Here is a 21380-nt window from a genome sequence, read left to right as displayed (position 1 = left end):
TTTATTTTATTTTATTTTGCCATTCAAGTGCTTGATTGTATCTAAAACGTTGAACGTTAATTGGAATGCTCATTATATTTTAGTTATTAAGTAATCAATTGAGGTGTTTCAGCGACAAATTCCAGACACCACCAGTAAGCCGCTGTGGTTAATTTTTTACCAGATGATTCCAGCATAAATGTTTCTTCGTCTTCTTTATTTAACACAATAGACACGGTTCCAGAAAAAAAAAGCGGTTGAATACGCCAGAGATACATGGTAAATATACTAAACTTTGCACCGCTGAACAAAGACAGCCAATACACACCAGTTACTCCGCGGTATGTTTGATACGTGTTATTTTGCTGTGACCACGTTGATGATCCTGATGATACTGTGTATACCACGTTGATGATTTGCTTGTGAGGAATTTTAATCAGATTAAATTTCTTTGACGACATCAGGAATTCCACTGATTACATCTTCTAGTTTCTTTCTAATATCGTCGAAATTACTCTGCGCTATCGTGATTAGCTCTGAAAATGATTTAGAATCTCTGATAACACCTAATCGTTAATTAATCGTTTCAATGTCTGACATAGCTGTTTTAATATCACCAAGTTTTGTGTTAATTTCAGAGAGTTTTACGTCAACAAACAACGGACTTCCAAAGAAATTATATGCGATTTGATTGAGTTTTTGAAAGTTTCTACGAAGATTTGAAAACATGTTAACATGAACGTCATACTCAGATCGCAGCGTTGTTAATTTGGTATCTATTGTAGTATAGTTATTGTCTGTATATTGTTTTGGTTATGGCATCTTCATCGGATGTTAGTTTTCTTAAAGCGGTGTTACCACCCGTGTTGAGTTTACCTGTCATTGTGTCACTATTAACGCTGGTATAGCTGCAAGAAGTAGAGATATACCGCCAGTCTTAATTGAATCTTAAATGGCGCTCGCAGAAAGATTAAGTTTAACGCCTGGTTTATTTGATTGTTTGGCGTCATTTAAATGCCTGGGTTGACGTTCTGACAATGATAGTTTATTTTGACGACCTGTGATCTGATGTTTTTTAGTGACATTTTTATTCCACAGTTCCTTTGGGATACTGATTATAATTTTTTAAATCTGACCAGGAGTCAGACTGACGCTTACATGATGATATGACATTATAAATATCATGAGTGATTTAATTACATGTTTTCTACTGGGGCATCAATAACTCTCATTCGTCCACCAAAACCTTCAAGTAACATTGTTTTATTTGAGAGTATAACTGCGACTGCTCTGTAATTAGCTATAGCTCCTCTTGTCACACGAGCTCGAAAATGTATATCAACAACAGATTGTCTGATTAAATCCATGTGTTTCAGCGAAAAGTAATAAATCGGATACAGTGTTGTAAAATCTAGTTTTGATTTTTGTAGACCGGAATCAACATTTTGATCACGTCCCATGAATGTAATTAAGCGATGATATATGCACGTGCAATATGATTATGTTCAAAATTCAATACTATATCTTCGGATGGTTCTTGATGTCCGTTCATCCTTAATGAAACTTCAGTAATTCCAAGTTTGTCAAATATCATTATACTGTGTATTTGTGAATTTACTCGTGCAGCATCTTGAAAAGCAATAAATATTTGTGGCGGTGCTGAAACACCTTGCTGTGATACTAAATGTCATGTGAATAAACCATTAGTGTTACTCTGAACAATATCTGTGGTCATCGTCAACCATGATAATGTTGATTTACCACAATTGTCCATAAAAGAAAGCAGCCGTTGTTCTTCAGCGAGTGATGGTATCATTATTGGCATTCACAACGAAAGTTTTGTCAGCATTACTTGAACAGCATAACCGACAAGACGCCAGATTACATCATCGTCAGTAGTCTTTCTTTACAAGCACAACTGTATACATATTTTTTTTCTTCTGTCATTTCTCAATCGTCCAGAGCAATAAGAAGAAGGAAAAAAAAAAAAAATAAGATTGCGCCGCCCGGGAATCGAACCCGGGTCGCAAGAATGGGAATCTTGCATGATACCACTACACCAGCGGCGCACTTAGTGCAAGCTAATATCTCTTTTTGTAATAAAGTTATCCTGGAAAACAACACGTGCTTATATAATGTTATTAACTTGTCGTGATACTTTTCTACACATTAAAAAAATGAAATCAGTTTTAACTATAATTTCTTATGTCACTTCTGTTCCATGCTACAAACCACAAAGTATGCAATTCATTAGTAGCAAATAAATACCTTATATAATTGTTGTTAAATCCGGAAATCCCCGAGATGTTTGTGTCATGCGCAATATCACAGATGGGACGAGGAATGTATGCATTGACGAATCGACCCAACAAATTTATCGCTAATTCACGTATAGGTATTTCTGTTCTCTTATTAATGAGTTATACTGCACGTATAAACATAGTTTTGCCCTCATTTTGAAGCTCATGATTCGCAGATTACTATAACAGTGTCCTTTTTGCAATTGCAGGTCCTCCTAAAAATCTAAACAGTTTAGAAACTAGGGACACCGAAAAGCAATCGTCAGTGGGGATGAGGTATTCTTTTTAACAGCTCTTTTTCCTTACGAAGTTAACAGATATTGCCATATTTAAATTTCTAAGCCATAAAGGAAACCAATATTACATTTTTTTCGTAGGAGTTGCCAGTAATTGCGTGTTAAGACCATTGTTTTACACGTGGTTCTACCTAGATAGTCTTCATAAAAGAAACTCATTGTGCCATGAAGCTAAGTGTCTTTCAAATCCTGTACATTGTTACATGCAGTATTATTTCGTATATTAGTTTGTCTCGATCAGTTAATAACTGATTGTGCGTGGCAACCAGTGTTCTATCCGTTGACAATGCACTAGTCCTAGATCTTGGCCAGCTAGCTGTGACCTTAATACCCTTGAACTATATTTGATATACAAGACCATTACATCAGATTTTTTAAAAGGTTTTTCAGAGTTTATAGTGATGTAGAAATGACGGCTATTACAATCACAGTGCATCATCATCTGTCTTAGAATCATCTGAGGATGAAGCTTTGAAAATGAATAACTTTATGTAACAAAGAAACTAATCAATATTTTATAGTTCTCCCCAGGATTTTTTTTATGTAGCTATTGTGCAAGTGTGCGTTAGCATTACCAAACGTTTTGATTCTAAACTTCCATTATCATCATAGTAGTGAGCAAAAAATGAAATAAAGTAAAAGTATTTACATGGTGTTTTTATGTTTCTAATTTTTACTTTATTCTCATCATTGTTGCAAAGGTTCTCCTTACAGTCTAAAAGATGAAATGCAAAGTTTATATATAGATGTTAATAAATGTACCAAAATAAATGATTTTGAATTATTTATCCAAGGCTTATTATTAGCAGATCACCTGTTAAATATGTGGGTAATACATATTCCAACTACAGTAGCTGTTGATCAGCTTACTGTGATAAAATATTGTAAATGTTGATGCAGAATTAGTCCATTTGCACAACACTTTATTTTATTCATTTTTTAAAATGGGTGAAATTTGAAAATTAAAGTTGCTTCCGTTCCGTCTTTATGAAACTGAATGCATTTTCCCCCTTATTTTTTTTTGATAAGAATCTACTGTGTAAAATAAAGGAAAGTCATTGAGGAGATGAAGTTATCATTCATTAATTTTTTTTGCCACAGTTGGGCCACATGAGATACACATATAAAAGGGAGTAAGACAATGAAATTATTATAAATACATGCCGATCAAGAGTAAGAAAAAGTGTAATTCAAGTAGCAGTAAGACTTGTAGTTAGGTTATTGAATGTAGAACAGCATAATTCTGAAAGGATAGCAAGTTCTAAAATGCGTTGAATTGATATGCTATATGGACTGCAATGATAAATGGCCAAAGGGAGAACACTGTTTTATAACTGAACTTTCTCTGAGATATTATCTGTCTGTTGAATTGTGTTATCACAAACTTCATTCAAAATTATAAATGGGTTAGCATGTGTACAGATGTAGCTTGCCTATTTATCAACTTCAATACGTTGTCTCATTTCTTTCAATAGAAGTATGCCCAATGAATATTACCTTGAAAGACTTTTTAAAAAATCACTGAGGAAGCCAAAATATATACATTTTCAAAATACTGTGTATTTTTTCAAATGCCTAAATGTTAATTGCAGCTCTCCAAAGCCTGTGTTCAATGGGAGGAAGTTCATCCCAAATCGACAAACCAGTGTCCCTCAGGAACCTGTTTCACCTCAACATGAAGAGATTGTACGATATCTGTCTGATGGTAAGAGGCAGTCATATGATCAAGACAAAAAAATAACCATTTTTCTGTTATTGCTGCTGGCTTTGATGAAGGTGAAGATGTTCCTTACACAGTAATCATCTAAAACAAACTAGGATGACTCCGATATCACTCTCACAGACTTGTGACCCATAGGCTGTTGGTTAAAATCTTACCCAGATTTGACTACAGTATCGGCCATGGTGTGTCCAGGCTATTCACTTTAATCCATTTGCCTGAGCATAATATAATTTCAGATGTGTTGGTGTGCCCTCTTACCAATCAATCATTAAATCAGTTAAAAACACTAAAATTATTCCTGAAAATAATTAAGGGGAGATTACAGTTTCCTTTTTTTTAATGATATGATGTACCAGATGTTGCATCATGAAAATGCCAGTCATTTTTATATTATAATATCAAGATGTTGAAACTTTGAAGATGCATGCCTGGCCAGGAGTTGAGGTCAGGGTTACAGCTCACAGAAAATTCCATATATTTTTCCCTAACCATGTATTAATTAAAATGTACTAATACCATAAGTTCTTATTTCTTTTTTACAGTTTTACTTTGTATTCTTGGGAAATAAATTATTTGTTGAATTTTATAAAGCTTGTTGCATTTCACTCTTCTCTTGTTTTAATGCCATAGAATTGTAATAACCCTCAGTTGTGCATTAGAGATCAACACAATTTTAATTCTCTTCCCCCCCCCCATTTTGACATCAAGATTTTATTTTCATTCTGTCTGACCTTTAGTTTTGACACCAAGGGGATTTGTGAATCTCAGTCATGTACCCCATTATCCATCACCACCAAACGTGGCCAAGTGGTCTAAAGCGCTCACCGTTTACTTGAATTTGAGTTTAGGACATGTCTTCCCCTTGTGAATTCCTGGTCTACCTGATGTTTGTCATGTTCTTTACTAAATTTTTAGGGGGCCCCGAGTGGCCGAGTGGTCTAAAGCGCTCACCGTTCCGGATCACTGCCATCTCACCTCTGTCTGCATGTGTTCAAGTCCAAGGCTCGGCTAGCGTGGATACGTGGGAAAGCCTGCCAGTAGCTTCTCGTGGGTTGGTGGTTCTTCCCTGGGTTTTCCAGGGTTCTTCCTCCACCAGTTATACTGGCCACCATGTATAGCCTATCTTGTGCTGAAAAATGGCGTTAAACCCTAGAACAACAACAAAAACAACACCACCACCACCAAACATAGCTGTTATTCCTAAATATAGAAAATACTTTAATCAACTACTTCAAAAAAAGCTGATTAACAGAATTTGACAAAATTCAACAGGAAGCATCCAGTCATGAAAGCATAAAGTCAGTATTAATGAAGCTGGTTTGCCTTTACACATGGCCTTCATTACATAAAATTTAAAAAAAATTAAATGATTTTTCAAAATTCCTATACAGAAATTTGGCCAAGTTTGACTGAAGACTTCCTGGCATAAATGACTTAAGTTTGTTAGAATTAGTAGAGCCCTCTGTAGTGAGAAGACCATATTTCAGGACCACCACTGTCTGATCCTAGACTCTGTTTTCAGATTTTGGTATTTGAGAAATGTGGCAATAGACTTCAGATTTCTTTGAATTATGCCAATCTATTCTCCAGTACAAGGTCATAGTTATTAATGTACATGACATCAAGGGCCCAATATTTTTTTTATTGTTAAGGCAACTCTGTATTTTCCTATATTTATAAATTTTTCAACTATTTGGGAACACAATAAAATAAAAAATATTATTAGAAAAGTGCAACTAATGTATATCATGAGTCATGGTGTCTAGAGGTTTATGTTATTACTGATATAATGGTTTACCCAGTTATTTTTCACCAGTGGTATTTACCACTGTACTTTTCTACCATGCTGGTACTTTGGTATTTTCTGTCAATAAGGACTATGAAAAATAATTTCATCCTGGAAATGACATGGAAATTTTTCATTAGAAACACATGGGAACCATGTAATGCTACTAGTACTGCTAATAATACTAATACTACTAGTACTGCTAATAATACTAATACTAGTACTGCTGATATTACTTGTACTGCTAATAATACTAATATGGCTAATAATACTAATGCTAGTACTGTGAATAATACTAACACTAGTACTGCTAATAATTGTTGTTGTTGTAGGTTTAATGCCATTTTTCAGCACAAGATAGGCTATAAATGGTGGCCAGTATAAATGGTGGAGGAAGAACCCTGGAAAATCCCAGGAAGAACCACCGGCCCACAAGAAGCTACTGGCAGGCTTTCGCACATACCCACATTAGCTGAGCCTGAGACTCAAACCCACGCAGACAGGTGAGATGGTAGTGGTCAGCGCTTTTGACCACTCGGGGCACTGCTAATAATAGTAATACTGCTAATAATACTACAGAGGTCTCGCTAGGATTTTAAAACTAGGAGTCCAGGACTCCCATTTTGGTAAAAATAGGAGTCCCACCATCAAAAGTTGCAGTCCCTTCTTTCCTACAGAATCAAAAGACGTGAGTGCATCTGTGTTTAGATGGAGAGGTTTTCGTAATGTACTCACTCACTTTAATATAGCTTCATTACAGCAGTCTATTGACAGGATTGCAAATTTATGGTTTATTTATTTGTCTACGTCCTTGTAGTAATTTTAGGCAATGGTTAAATAGTATCTGATTTGCTGTTTTTCCCCCGTATTTTCGCAAATACGTATCAAGTCGGACAATAGCTTAGACCTTAAAGCGCATCTCGCGAATTCCACAACATAGTATTGTTCTATACATTTCTGACCTACATAATTTGCAGTTTAAAGTTAAATCTTTAATAAAATAATACCTTGTCTCTGCTTTCAATGATTTGTATATTTTTCTGAAAATATTTGCTCGATGAATTACGAAAACGGACAGTCTAATAAACTGGTACATCCCAGACTTAACGAAGTCCGCCATTATTTCCTGTAAGGCCTGCTGGTTTACTTACAGTTTCAGACTGTTTTTTTATAACGAAATAGTGTACAAGAGGCAGTTAATATATATCCAGATCACCGATTCTGATCTTAAAACACGTTTGTATGTTATATCATCATTTGTTTTATCATCAAATGATATCATGCAGGAAATTGATAGTTGCTACCTTACTCGGAAAAGGGTTAATGGTCAATCAGCTATCAAAACATATGCTTGTGAATGGGCAAGAGTTTTTTTGTCAACGCAGTTGATATCAAAACTAGGCCTAGCTACTGTAACTGATGTATTGATGAATACATTTCCCTACATTACTAGAACTAACCGGGCTAAGACCAGGAGCATTTTTAAAAAAAGTATGATCAGTCAGTGTACCTCTTAAATAGCTCTTGTTCGTCCATCAGAGTGATACTGAATTTTGCCAATCCAAGTAAGGACTTATTCCAAACACTAAGCTAGGCATCACACACTTTCTTACACGTAGCTAGTGTCCTATCTGAATTATAGATTCTAGCAGCTTTAGCACTCTTCTGAATCTTGTTACAATCTTAGATTGCCGTTTAACCCCAACATACTTATCCAAATTTATTAATGGCATTTTGTCTAAGTCTCAACATGTCTTGATTCTCATGCACTACTTATTCCGATACATTCGGAAATGAAAACAATAACAAAAGCTAAAGTTGTTTATTTGATGTACTTTTATAAATGACCACATGTACATCTCTGGGTATTTCTGACTCGGAAATCAATCACTGTAAATATCAGTACATTTTCCCACCAGGGCGGCAGTTAAAGCCTTTGAAATTGCCGCCCAGCTATTGCATCATGTTCTTTTTTATGTACTCTTATAATGGCAACATGTATGTACATCAAGGGGTCTTTCAGTCACTGAATTCTGTCATTGTAAATATCAGCACAGCTAATTGATCAACACATTTTCCAACAAAGCAGGTGGCTGAAGCAGGACTGGCAAGTCTTTGAATTTTGCCGCACACCTATTACATGCATACGGGGGACTCCTGCCTCAGTGATTTTCTGCATCCCAGATAAAAAATTGGTGTCCAAATATGCATAATTAAGCGTTTCCAAGATCTCTGTACTAATACTACTAGAACTGATAAAATGCTAATACTGTTGATAATACTAATACTGTTAATAATACTAATACTACTAATACTGGTACTGCTAATAATACTAATACTACTAATACTGGTACTGCTAATAACACTAATACTACTGATACTACTAATAATGGTAATAGTCTTGCTAATAATACTAGTACTACTAATAATGCTAATAAAAATAAATATCCATAATATCCAACAACAGACAACACATTTGAAAACTTGTCTTTATCTATTGAAATATTTTAAAGCATTGTGAATTGTATAACCTTTCCACAAAATTTCTTGGATCCATTGGTGCACTCAGAGATATTTCTCACTTGATTTGAACCATTTTTAAAACTAACCAGCAGTAATGTTTAAAGCAAAATAAAAATAAATTGCAATGTATATTGATGTATTTGTGTCATATACTTTCAAGAAACTTTATGTATTGAAATTAAACAAGCCTCTTTTAAAACACTTTAAAAAGTGCAAGAAGATTGAAGCAAATTTAATGAAAGCTAGTTGTCTGAAACAGTTGCTGATGGACTAGAACTTACGCACCATACACCATATGTATGACTAATAGAGTATAACAATAGTGGTCTAAACAAATTCGCCAACATACCAAGGAAATATTTGTAAGAAACTGAGTAAGTCCATCCAGGTCAGATCAAAAGAATATTAAAAGCACCACTGAATGATGGTCACTTGTTGAGTTTGACATGGCAAAACAACAAGTTTTAACCTACACAATACTAGTAGATGTTTTTCTTGCTGAACTAATCTGAAATGTGCATCATCCAACATTAATTTTACAGACAGTAAATGTATTGCAGAGACTTTCACTGTAATGTTCAAAATACCCAATAACAGAAGGTTTCACTATGATTAGAAGAAAACACTTGTATCTCATATCAGATGGATTATAGCCAGCTTGTTTTGGTGTCTTCAAATAATTCTTATTATAGCTTGAAGACTTTGTGTTTCTTGGGTCAGAAATTCAAATAACTAATTCTTATTAATGTATTTAGACATTTTAGTGTCTTGGGTCAGAAATTCAAATAACTAATTCTTATTAATGTATTTAGACTTTTTAGTGTCTTGGGTCAGAATTTCAGATAACTAATTCTTATTAATGTATGAAGACTTTTTGGTGTCTTGGGTCAGAAATTCAAATAACTAATTCTTATTAATGTATTTAGACTTTTTAGTGTCTTGGGTCAGAATTTCAGATAACTAATTCTTATTAATGTATGAAGACATTTTGGTGTCTTGGGTCAGAAATTCAAATAACTAATTATTATTAATGTATGAAGACTTTGGTGTCTTGGGTCAGAAATTCAAATAACTAATTATTAATGTATGAAGACTTTTTGGTGTCTTGGGTCAGATATCAATTAACTAATTCTTATTAATGTATGAAGACTTTTTGGTGTCTTGGGTCAAAATTCAGATAACTAATTCTTATTAATGTATGAAGACTTTTTGGTGTTTTGGATCAGAATTCAAATAACTAATTCTTATTAATGTATGAAGACTTTTTGGTGTTTTGGATCAGAATTTAAATAACCACTTCTTATTAATGTATGAAGACTTTTTGGTGTCTTGGATCAGAATTCAAATAACTAATTCTTATTAATGTATGAAGACTTTTTGGTGTTTTGGATCAGAATTCAAATAACTAATTCTTATTAATGTATGAAGACTTTTTGGTGTCTTGGGTCAGAAATCCAAATAACTAATTCTTATTAATGTATGAAGACTTTTTGGTGTTTTGGATCAGAATTCAAATAACTAATTCTTATTAATGTATGAAGACGTTCTGGTGTCTTGGGTCAGAATTCAGATGACTAATTCTTGTTACAGTATCAGGAGGTTGTTGTTTGCCCATGCAGATGGAAAGTCAGCAACGCTTTGTCAGATCTTTAATTGCATTAGGAAGTAGCCATGGACCAGATGTGTACAAAACGGGTTTCAGAGAAACATTAAAGCTTTTGAATGTTGCTAAATGTGAATGCAAGGGTCCTGTTGGTCAAGATATGTGTAATCTTAACATTATGCGCAATTCCTTTGTCAAGGACATCCATGAAAATGGACTGGAACATCAAGAACTAGCTATAGACTTCTTTGGATTGTTCAGAGATTTCAGCTATTAGAAAATAGGATTTCAGTTGTATCCAGCATACATAAATCTTGTTTTTCTAGAGGAAGTCTTTGTCCAATACACACAAGTTTGCTGACTGAGCATTGGAATAGCACTACAATTTAAAGTTGAGTAACTAATAGGGGACCAAAGCTATGAGATTTGATTGGAGAAGTAAATAAAGATAATGCAAATGGGTATCACTTAAGAAGATAAGAGAAATAGTGAAACAACATTATACAAAAGTCCAGTTTTTGTTATCAGATGTACAACTTCTGCACAGTAGAATGACAGCTGATGTACACCATTCTGAGGCAATTTGTTAATGCAGACATTGTGAATGCCACTGTATTACCAGATCTGAAAGTTCTTGAAATTGGCATTAAATCAGCTCATTGATGAAGACATCATTCTTGGACCAGCGAGGAACAAACTTCTGAAATTGAAGACGGTCACAGCACAAAAAGATTTGAGGAAGGCTTTGTAAGAAAAACAGAAAATTGTACAAGATATCTACACCTGGATTAGAACTTTAACATTTTTGATTTTCTTGAAGGTATATCAGACAGAGGATGAACTTAAAAGTATGAACAGTTGTTTACTACTGGAGACTGGTGTTGTCAAATTAAGGGAGCATTGGCACTACCACATGGCAGCGCAGCTGTTTGCTAGCGAACACCATTGGGTTTACATATGATCGAAATGTTGTTGGGAAGAAAAGTGTGTGTGTGATTTGGACTAGAATGTCTGCAGTGTGGCAGTTTATAGTGTTACTAATACTGCTAATAAGTCTAGCACTAGGGCATCATGCCACAGACATGTATGATGATGTCTCATCCTGTCATATTATCCTAACACCAGGCCAACCAGTCCTGACACAAACCTCTTTATGCTGAGCACCTAGCGAGGCAGCTGTTAGTACAGATTTCTTTATAATTCTTTGGTATGACTCAGCTGGAGTTGGGGTTTGAACCCATGACCTCTTGCATCTGAGGCAGATGCTCTAACCTCAAGGCCATAGGAGTGGTGAGGGAGAAAAGAATGAATGAGATTAGAATAGTAAAGGACACTGTCAAGTGTAATGATTTTGAGTACAGTTCGCCAATGACAATACCAGTAAGCAGGGAGGTAATAAGGTATTTTTAAAAAATGGACCAAAGATTGGAATAAAAAACAGGAGGAAAAAACTGGAAAGAAGAAACAACCAGGCGTGAAATGAAGAGAACACAAGACAAAGATAAGGAATCTAAACAAAGCTGTTCTTACTCAGCAAGAGAATAATTGTTGTAGAAGGAATCCAAAGTTAAGACAAAATTGTTAAGCTTAGGAATTCTGAAAAAAGGGAACAGTAACCTAACAGATGCAATTGAAAAGGAGATATTAAGGGGACAGGTATAGCACATGATGATTGAAACAGCAACACCGCAGTCAGAAAGCTGTAGAAATGAGATGGGCCATGACATGTATTCTTTACAATTTAAAAAGACTAAAGTCATCATTTATGCAAACTAGGCACTTTCTGATCTAAGAGTTATGTTAAGATGTATGATTTATTGTTGGTAATGTGGATGTTGCTAAGTGTTGTCAGTATGTTTTGTTATACTTCTGGCAGCATGTAATCATAATAACCTCTAGTCACCATATATATGATATACATAATTCATAGTCACATAGCTTTTCCATTTGTTGATTTTGAAATGTTTATAATGCATAGGTCATGCTATCAGGTGAAGTGGGTGACTAAGTCGCCTTAAAAAAATGTATACTTTGCAGCCTTCTGTTAGAAAAGTGAAAACGACTAAGCCATGTGATTTAACATTGAATGACCATCCTTTCTTTTATTTTCCCTCACTTTGTCCAAGTTAGTTCCAGTGTTACGTTTTTGCTCAAGGCAAAATGTAGGCATCAAGCCATCAGATAGTTGATGTTGATATCAATTGCGCTGACAAACACTTGCATATTCACAGGCATGTGTTTTGATAGCTGACTGACTATTAACCCTTTCTTGAGTAAATTATAATAGTAACTATAACTCCCTGATTTTGCACAAGTTATCCTTTGATGGTAAAAACATACCAACTTGCATTTCAAAATGTAAGCTTATGCAAATAGCAATTTGTGTTTTAAGAATGGAATTAGTAACATGAATATTTTAACTGCTTCATGTACATTATTTTCTGCTTAAAAAATTAGTTTGGAACAATAAGTGATCTTGTCATGGAGATATAATGGCAAACATCACTGAGTCCACAGGGGCTCGTTACAAGGAAATTTAGGAGTATCTGTCAGTGAATCGAAGGGCTGCGGGTTCTAACCTGTAACAGTGTGTTATATTGTTAAAGGTTAGACTTTAGAGCCCTCAGCCCTCAATTCATTGACAGATACTCCATATTTCTTTTTTGCGAGCTCATGTGGCTGAGTTAGGGAAGTGCCACTTTATTAGATTGTCTCTTTTCATAAACCATTAGGCAAATATATTCAGGAAAATATGCAGTTCATAGAAAGTGGAGTCTAGATATTATATTATTAAAGATTTAGCTTTAAAAGCTATTATGTAGGTCAGAAACATACAGGACAAAGTGGAATTGGAGAGACACTGTAAGGTCACGGTTATATTCTGAGTTCACTCATTTTTTTGAAATTACAAAGGAAGCAAACAAACAGCAAAGCAAATACTATTCAACCAGTGCCTAACATTACACCAAGTACATAGACAATAATGAAACCTTATATTTGCAACCCTATCAATGGACTGTTGTAACGAAGCTATAAAGTGAGTGGTTGCATTAAGAAAACCCCTCTTGCTAAAAATAGATGCACTTGCATGTAGGCTGTGTCGATTTAGTTGAAAAAAAGGGTTTATTTCATTCAAATAGACCTACTGACTTTAATTCTTTAGTGTTTTGTCTATGAATAGTCAGAGTAAAGTTTTAACGGCAACAAAGAAATTAGCACGAACAGCATGATCTGAAAGACGTGTGCATTTTGTTCTCTTGTACATGACACAGGTTGTTTCAAACAAGATTAGAGATGTTTTCAACTGCAATTTTTATAACTTTTAGGAAAACAGAAAGAAAAATTCTTGATTAAGGGTAGTTGATTAAGCATTTGTACTAATTTGCAATGACATTACTGTAATCTATTTACTCAGTTAAAATTCTTTACAATGTATAGCTTCTGTTCTCTTTTTAAGTTGTATTTTCAAAAATACACTGCATATGAATATGATAGTTTTAAAAGATGCACCAAATGTGTTTATAATATAGATCGAACTCTGCTAATTTTCTGCTTGAAAATAAATTATTGCTTGAAGCCAATGTTAAATGCAAATACTGGGAAATGGAGGGCATACTTCAAATAAGAGAATGAAAACAACACGTACATGCATATATATTGCTTGTCTTGCTTTGCTCTCACTTATAATTGCATACAAAGGCTGAGTGGTAGCAAGAATTAATTTAACATTTCTTCATAGAGATGGTGAGTTGAGGAATCCGTTTAAAATGTCTGTATTATGCCTGTTTTACTCTGTTCACATTTATATGTCAAATATTACTGCCATTACTAAAATACAGAGAAGCCTAAAATTATTTCTTTGCAAAGCTGTTAAACAGAATTTACCAGATTTGACAGAAAGCATTCCAACTTAATTGGTTTTCAGCTTGATACAAACTACAGCTCTCCATTGATGTAATGCACTTCAGAATAATATTGTGATTCTGGATATAATGCAGAACCGCTATGGACCCCTTGACCAATATTATACCAATGTATAACATTATAAATTGGCAAAAAAATCACAACTTAGCGTTGTAAATTATATGACATTTATGTAACAAAATTTTGATCATTGCTAATACACTGCACTTTGGTATTTTAGGTTTTGGTTTGGTTTTGTGGGTTTAATACCATTTTGAGCAAGTATGTAATACACTGTACATGTTGGCAAGTAGATTTGGTTGGGGAATAACCCAAGATGAACCTCCAACCCACAGGAAGTTACTGGCAAGTTTTCACACATTCCCACATCGGCTGAGTCAAGACTCGAACTCTTAATGCACATAGATGAGATGTCATTGATCTGCAAGTTAAATTACTCCAAGTTATGAATTACACCATATTGATAATGTTCATTTACAATTACATATACAGTGTAATTTACTTATTTACTCAATTACACTTATTATTTTGTAATTGAACTCAAGTCTGGACCCAGGGTCAAGCAGGTGAAAGTGAGACCTGGGGATGGGTGTGGGCGTTGGAATATATAGTAAAGTGAATGAGGATTAGTGATCATTGATGTCAATCCTTTTTAAAATGTGTTGTATTAATTGTATTATTTCTCTTGTTTAATTTCAGCTTGGAATAAAGTCACTTATGAGCTAGATGCAAGTGCAAGACATCAGCAAGAAGGTATGTAATACTGGGGAATTTGAAACATATAGTTGAACACTGTTGGGCCATTTGTATTAAATAACATATCACATCACTGATTCATGTATTTTAAAAGAATGATGGATATGAATAGGTCCCTGAGAGGGCATCAGAATTGTTAGAATTGACTTTTCTAAAATCTGCCAATGATCATTTCAGCTTCAAAAGTGAGGAAAAAAACTTAAGCATTTGATTCAGTTCTTAATTATTTTGGGTCAAATTTTCTATTTATTATTTATATCAGTATCCAGTTTAAGCAACCCCACAAACTGACTATGGTACAGTATGGTCACTGGAGCTATGACAGGAAACCGTACCCTTTCTGTTGAGGATCTTGGCAGAGAAGATGATCTCATACAGAAAATTATAATTTCTTAAAGTCTAATCAGGCAAGGAAAGGATTAGGTTTAAAAATGATTTCATGTTTCGTATACCATAGTGTCAACTGTGTTTGGTGAAAGTTGTTTACTTTTGGAGGAAGTGATTGACATTCACCATCAGTATGGTGTCTTAACAAAGAAATGCACTAATAACTAAAAAAAATCAACAAATGATGTGGGAATTATATTGTTGTCCAATATTCAATGTAGATTTCTCATATTCAAGGACATTTTCTTTTAAGTATCAGTTCAGATCTTATTCTCATGTTAGACTTGTATGAAATCTAAATTTTGTTGAGAATCTACTCCAGAACTATGGCATATCTACTTTTGCTTCATGTAATTTTACATTGTATTTGCATAATTTTTATATTATACCCTTGGCTGCATTTTCATGCAGTCTCCTTATTTTCCCACACAGTTGTGCAATCTTTTAATCTATAAAAAAATAAGGTCACCTCCATTTTGTAGTAACTATTTGAAATAAGTTTGTTAGTGAATGTTAGAGAGTAGTACATGCTGGGAGAAATCATTAAAACCATATACACAGTGTTTTGAGATTATGGATGGGAAATCATTAGAAACACATACACAGCATTTTATTAGATGATAGATGACAAATCAGTAAAACCATATACACAGTGTTTATAGATTATGAATGGGGAATCATTAAAAACCACATACAGTGTTATTTGATAATAGATGACAAATCAATAAAGCCACATACAGGAAATGTCAACACCAAGTCAAGATATTTATCAGAGAGGACCAGTAAACATACAACAAACTGACTCAACCAATTATAAAATATTTAGTGGGCATGAGAAATGACAGAAAACAACTGCTGTTCTGAAAAATTTGGAATGATTCTTGTTCGTACAAAGGAATACATGAACTTAACAAATTAACATGAGCTGGTAAACATCTGTTACAAGATTTTTTTCCTCTCTTATTTTTGTTATTTGAAATTTTCCAAAAGATGGATTTGGCCCAAATGTCTTTTACAACCTCACATATGTCTGTCATGATGGCATATACGTGACATGTGTCAGAAATGTGATTAAAGGTTGTAAAATATTATTTGTTTTTGGAATTATGAAATGTGAATAGATTAAATTCACTCCAAGGTTGTTAAGGAATTTTCCTACATTCTTTTCTTATGGAACTACCAAAGTACCAGTCCAGTGAAAAAGTACTATATTATGTACCTTTGGACAAAAAATGGTAGTAAGCTGGTAATGCCATGCACATTTACCATTTGCTGTGTATTAAACTCAGTAAGGGGTCAGGGGTGGTTGTGTGGACTGAGATGCTCAACTTGACCAACAAGGGTAAGTGAGAAAGTTTATCAGTAGTTTTCTGTGGGTCACTAGTTCATCCTAGGTTATTTTTCCAACAGTAGCCATATTTGATGGTGGATCAGCATTATTCGTACACTCAGATCCCATTATATTGATTGCTTCTGTCAGACAAGATAATTCTTTCTCTTCAGAACAATTTCCTCGTTCTGTAGTCAACAGGAAAGCATGCCAGTCATGGTTGTGTGTCAGAGTGCTCATCTAGTCTTGGGAACAGAAAGTGCTCAGTTTTGTGGATCACTAAGTGCTCAATTGTGTTGATTAATGTGGAACCCAAAGTGTTATATTAGTCTTGTGGAACACAAGAACATTATGTGACAATGGTTTAAAAAATCATAAACTATAATATTTAAGTGATTGGTTACCTTAACAACGGGTTAGGTCTTTAATCTTTTGCTGTATTTCTTTGCAGCTGGACCAGTAATGTACAGGGAGAAACAGCCAAACCCCACTTTAAAAGGTATGCATGGTAAATATTCACCAATATCCTTACTGTAATGCATGGTTAATGTTCACCAATATCCTTACTGGAATGCATGGTTAATGTTCACCAATATCCATACAATATTATTACAACCTTTTTATGTAATGCAAAAAAAAAAAGGGTTACATAAGTTTATAGTGTGTACTTAGGAAAATTCAAAATCTTTTTTAAAATTGTAAATTGTTGTGGATATTATTAGTTGATTGAGGAAATGAGACTATGGAGCTATGTTTGGATTATAAAATTGACAACACCAAAATAAGTAAATGTCGTCGTTACTAAATATTTTCCTAAATTGTGACATCTGACTTGGCTCACCAGACTATAAGGCCATGTGAGCTTAAATGATTAAATGACCTTCTCTCAGACAGATGCTGTACAAAATTGGACCAAATTCAATAGAAAGCATCCCCTCATAATGTGCTTTCAAGATTATACAAGTGATGCAGATCTGCCATCAAATAAAACATCTGTTATTAACTTACAGATTAAAACCTTTAAATAAAACAAAAAGCTCAACAGAATTTAAGCAATTTTGACTAAAAACATTGTCATAAATTGCTTTCAGATTTGTGCAAATGATGCTGATCTGCGATCAGATATGGCCATTGTTAAAAAAAATGTAAATTTTTGTAGAACTGATTTCTGTTTACCTGCAGATTTTAATTTACCAGATTTGACACAAAAAAACATCCTGGCATGAATGGCTGTCCTGTTTGTATGAATGATGCAGACCCTGCCATTAATTACAGCTGCCATTACTAAAAAAATATCTTGACAGAATTTTTCCAAATTAAACAGAAAGCATCCAGTCATAAAGGACTTAAAAAATTTTTTATAAATGAAGCTGACCTGACAATAATTATCATTTTTATCTTTGTTGTTTGCATTTTGACTCGTATATAAAGTCAAGTCAGACTGCAAACTACAAAGATCCTGATCTGCCATAGCAAAATGCATCTGCAGATCAGAGTCTGTGCTGTTTGTTATTATGATTACTCCTAATAAACTGCATAGACCCAGATCTGCCATTGCAGTATGAGATGGCAGTTCTGTGTCTGTGCAGCTTGCAGTTGGACTTGTGTTATGAGTGGGTATATACGATATGTCAAGCATTCTAAACTGCAGGACAGAATTTGACCAAATGTTACACCATCCAGGAAGAGTGGGCTTTCATTTAATTATAAAAGATGCCAATATGCCAGTCAAAATAGCCAACCAACATAGCCAACCATTACTAAAATAGAAAAACCTGTACATTCTGCATTTCAAAAATGGGTCTGTAAAATTTGATCAACTTTGACAGACTCTCCTGTATTATAAAGGCCCTCAGTATTCAGCAATTGAGGCAGATATGCCATCAAGTATGTTTGAAAATACAAAATATAGGAAAACCTTGAAATTACATTCATAAAAATATGCAGCATAGAGAAATTTTTATTGAAAGCAACCTTCTGATGGCCAAGTACTCGTTCATATGACTAGTAAGTAGCAGTCACAAGGTGATTAATCTTTGAGCTCTTTGAGACTATAGCTTTTCAAGGTGATTAATCTTTGAGCCCTTTGAGACTATAGCTTTTCAAGGTAATTAATCTTGGAGCCTTTTGGGACTATAGCTTTTCAAGGTAATTAATCTTGGAGGTAATTAATCTTGGAGCCCTTTGAGACTATAGCTTTTCAAGGTAATTAATCTTGGAGCCCTTTGAGACTATAGCTTTTCAAGTTAATTAATCTTGGAGCCCTTTGAGACTATAGCTTTTCAAGGTAATTAATCTTGGAGCCCTTTGGGACTATAGCTTTTCAAGGTAATTAATCTTGGAGCCCTTTGAGACTATAGCTTTTCAAGGTAATTAATCTTGGAGCCCTTTGAGACTAGCTTTTCAAGGTAATTAATCTTGGAGCCCTTTGAGACTATAACTTTTCAAGGTAATTAGTCTTGGAGCCCTTTGAGACTGTAGCTTTTCAAGGTAATTAATCTTGGAGTTCTTTGGGCTATAGCTTTTCAAGATAATTAATCTTGGAGCCCTTTGGAACCTTAGCTTTTCAAGGTAATTAATCTTGGAGTTCTTTGGGACTATAGCTTTTCAAGATAATTAATCTTGCAGCCCTTTGAGACTATAGCTTTTCAAGATTGGAGCACTTTGAGACTATAGCTTTTCAAGATAATTAAACTTGGAGCCCTTTGGGACTATAGCTTTTCAAGGTTGGAGCCTTTTGGGACTAGCTTTTCAAGGTAATTAATCTTTGAGCCCTTTGGGACAATAGCTTTTCAAGATTGGAGCCCTTTGGCACTACAGCTTTTAAAGGTAATTAATCTTTGAGCCCTTTGGAACTATAGTTTTTGAAGGTAATTGTCCATTATCATGAGAGGGGAGGGGGAACAGAAAGCAGAAAGGATCGTGATGAAAATGTGTACCATATTAAATTCATTTAGAAAATGGATTATTAATACTTTTTATCATTATTTTCATATGTCACTATTGATTGTGTGGAAATTGATCATAGAGCTAGAATCGACTGCAGACGCTTGCAAGAATGTTAATATATGCATATTATTGTGCCATGGGTGGATCACAATTTGATATACCAATAGTATTGGTATATGAAATTAATTACTTTATACCAACACTTTAAATGACATGTTTGACTGCTCCAGTGGCCTAGTGGTTAGAGCATCCGCCTCGGATGTGGGAGGTCATGGGTTTGATCCAAAAGTAGAAACCAGCATGTTTCTTGGAAATAGGGTAACTGCTATAAATAGAACGTAACTGTTAGAAAAGTGTATGCAGGTCTTTAGACAAGTGTACTCTTATGTCGTAGTAACATAGAAGCCGTCTTTTCTAGAATACTGTCTGTGGGATTAATGGGATGTTAATAAAAATGAGAAAACAAATTATTGGTTTGTCAGGTTATGAAAGGAATATTGGCTCTTTACCATTCTAATGCTGACTGTGAGATATTGTTCAGATTTGTTAACAAAAATAAAACTGAATTCAGATCCAGATTCTGTAGCCCTGCACTTAGTGCTGTACTGGTGTGCAAAACATTCAGTGTCAGCTGGTACAAAGTGTTTTGAAATGCAATATGAGAGACTGCTGCTTTTTAAAGCTCAAAGTGTTCCTTCAGACTAAATATTACATGTAGATTTAACCAGACTTTGCTTGTGGTTATAGAATTCAGTGATCTTCTGTATCTGATATCAGGTTATGGTCAGAGGCCACAAGAATAAATTTTGTACTGTACTTGTGAACATGCTAACCCAAATATGTAAGAAATATTTTTGTTACCAGATTTGGTATGTTGGAGTTTCTCAAGAAAATGGGAGATTTATTCAAAAAAAGGAAGAAACAGGGAATTGCTTATGACAAATGCAACATCAGGTCTATTGAGAGATGTTTTTATTTTATGTCATGACTTGCCAGTAGTTAATAAAACTGTGTCCAGTTTTTCGCATTGTTCCATTTTTCTCTTGCAGATTTTAAACCTTTTGACTTAGAAGACTTTTGGGGCAAGCGGATTTTACACAAGTTAACTAACTGTAGACCAGATGATGGCAGTGTATGAGCTCTCCCAATATCAAATTCTTCTGAGAAAAATTTGAGACTTGAATCTTTGTGGCTGTTGTTATGATGTCAGCACATGTGGACAAGGCTGGTGCCTTTGAGACCAGAGATTCAACATTCAGACTTTGCTGGTCATTTCGTCAGTTTTTATTCACCATTGCACATGTACATTTATCATGTTGTAAATTGTTCATATGAATAATGGCTGTAAATAAATGTCTATAATTTTTTAAGGCTTTTGTTTTTAAATTCCCTCTGTAACGTGATATGGTGGCTTATATTGTGTATATAAGGTGATCTGCCTGTCAGCACTCTCCCACTACAAGGACCTTTATTAAAGCTTGGTTCCTGTTGTAAGGATGGTATGATCTTTGATCCCATTTCATTGTACAGCATTAAGCAGTAGAATTGCATGCAATATGTACTTTGTTGTAAGGTTGCCTCACAATAAGGCAGCATGCTATTGCTCCCATGATAAGTGTTATAATGATGAGTACTATATCTACTTCATTAAAAGGTGGTCTCACTATAAGGCAGTATACTTTTACTCCCAGAGACAGTGTTATAATGAGGGAATACTGTATCTTATGGTTAATTTTAAGGTGGTCTCACTATAAGGCAATATATTTTATGACTCCCAGAGACAGTGTTATAGTGAGGGTGTACTGTATCATGTACTTCATTATA

At 34.4% G+C, this 21380-nt stretch overlaps 1 protein-coding gene and 1 non-coding gene across 3 annotated transcripts; one reads left to right on the top strand and one right to left on the bottom strand.

Moving 5' to 3' along the window:
- Positions 1-1977: 1977 nt before the first annotated feature.
- On the bottom strand, positions 1978-2048 carry Trnag-ccc (transfer RNA glycine (anticodon CCC)). Its single transcript has one exon. It is a non-coding gene; the product is annotated as a tRNA-Gly (tRNA).
- A 244-nt stretch (positions 2049-2292) lies between these two features.
- On the top strand, positions 2293-20922 carry LOC149805981 (mapk-regulated corepressor-interacting protein 1-like). Of its 2 annotated transcripts, none has more exons than XM_089950786.1 (6): positions 2293-2374; positions 2489-2555; positions 4168-4280; positions 14834-14887; positions 17059-17106; positions 20606-20922. In XM_089950786.1, exons 1-6 carry the CDS (start codon positions 2311-2313, stop codon positions 20692-20694), a joined length of 435 nt encoding a protein of 144 aa, XP_089806912.1. In that variant the 5' UTR covers positions 2293-2310; the 3' UTR covers positions 20695-20922. The 2 variants fall into 2 exon arrangements, with proteins under 2 accessions (XP_089806912.1, XP_089806910.1); XM_089950784.1 differs by having other exon boundaries at positions 17059-17115.
- Positions 20923-21380: the final 458 nt, after the last annotated feature.

The sequence above is a fragment of the Sinohyriopsis cumingii genome, chromosome 2, assembly GCF_028554795.1.
Source record: "Sinohyriopsis cumingii isolate HCF-2022 chromosome 2, ASM2855479v2, whole genome shotgun sequence".
NCBI lineage: Eukaryota > Metazoa > Mollusca > Bivalvia > Unionida > Unionidae > Sinohyriopsis > Sinohyriopsis cumingii.
The sequence above is the reverse complement of the archived record's forward strand: the minus strand, read 5'-3'. Positions and strand labels throughout refer to the sequence as shown.

Excerpts from the sequence above, each read along its gene's own strand:
- LOC149805981 (XM_089950784.1), top strand. The coding sequence starts at position 2,311 with ATGGGACGAGGAATGTATGCATTGACGAATCGACCCAACAAATTTATC. Across the intron at positions 4,281-14,833 it reads TGTACGATATCTGTCTGATG|CTTGGAATAAAGTCACTTAT; the intron begins GTAAGAGGCAGT and ends GTTTAATTTCAG. Across the intron at positions 14,888-17,058 it reads TGCAAGACATCAGCAAGAAG|CTGGACCAGTAATGTACAGG; the intron begins GTATGTAATACT and ends ATTTCTTTGCAG.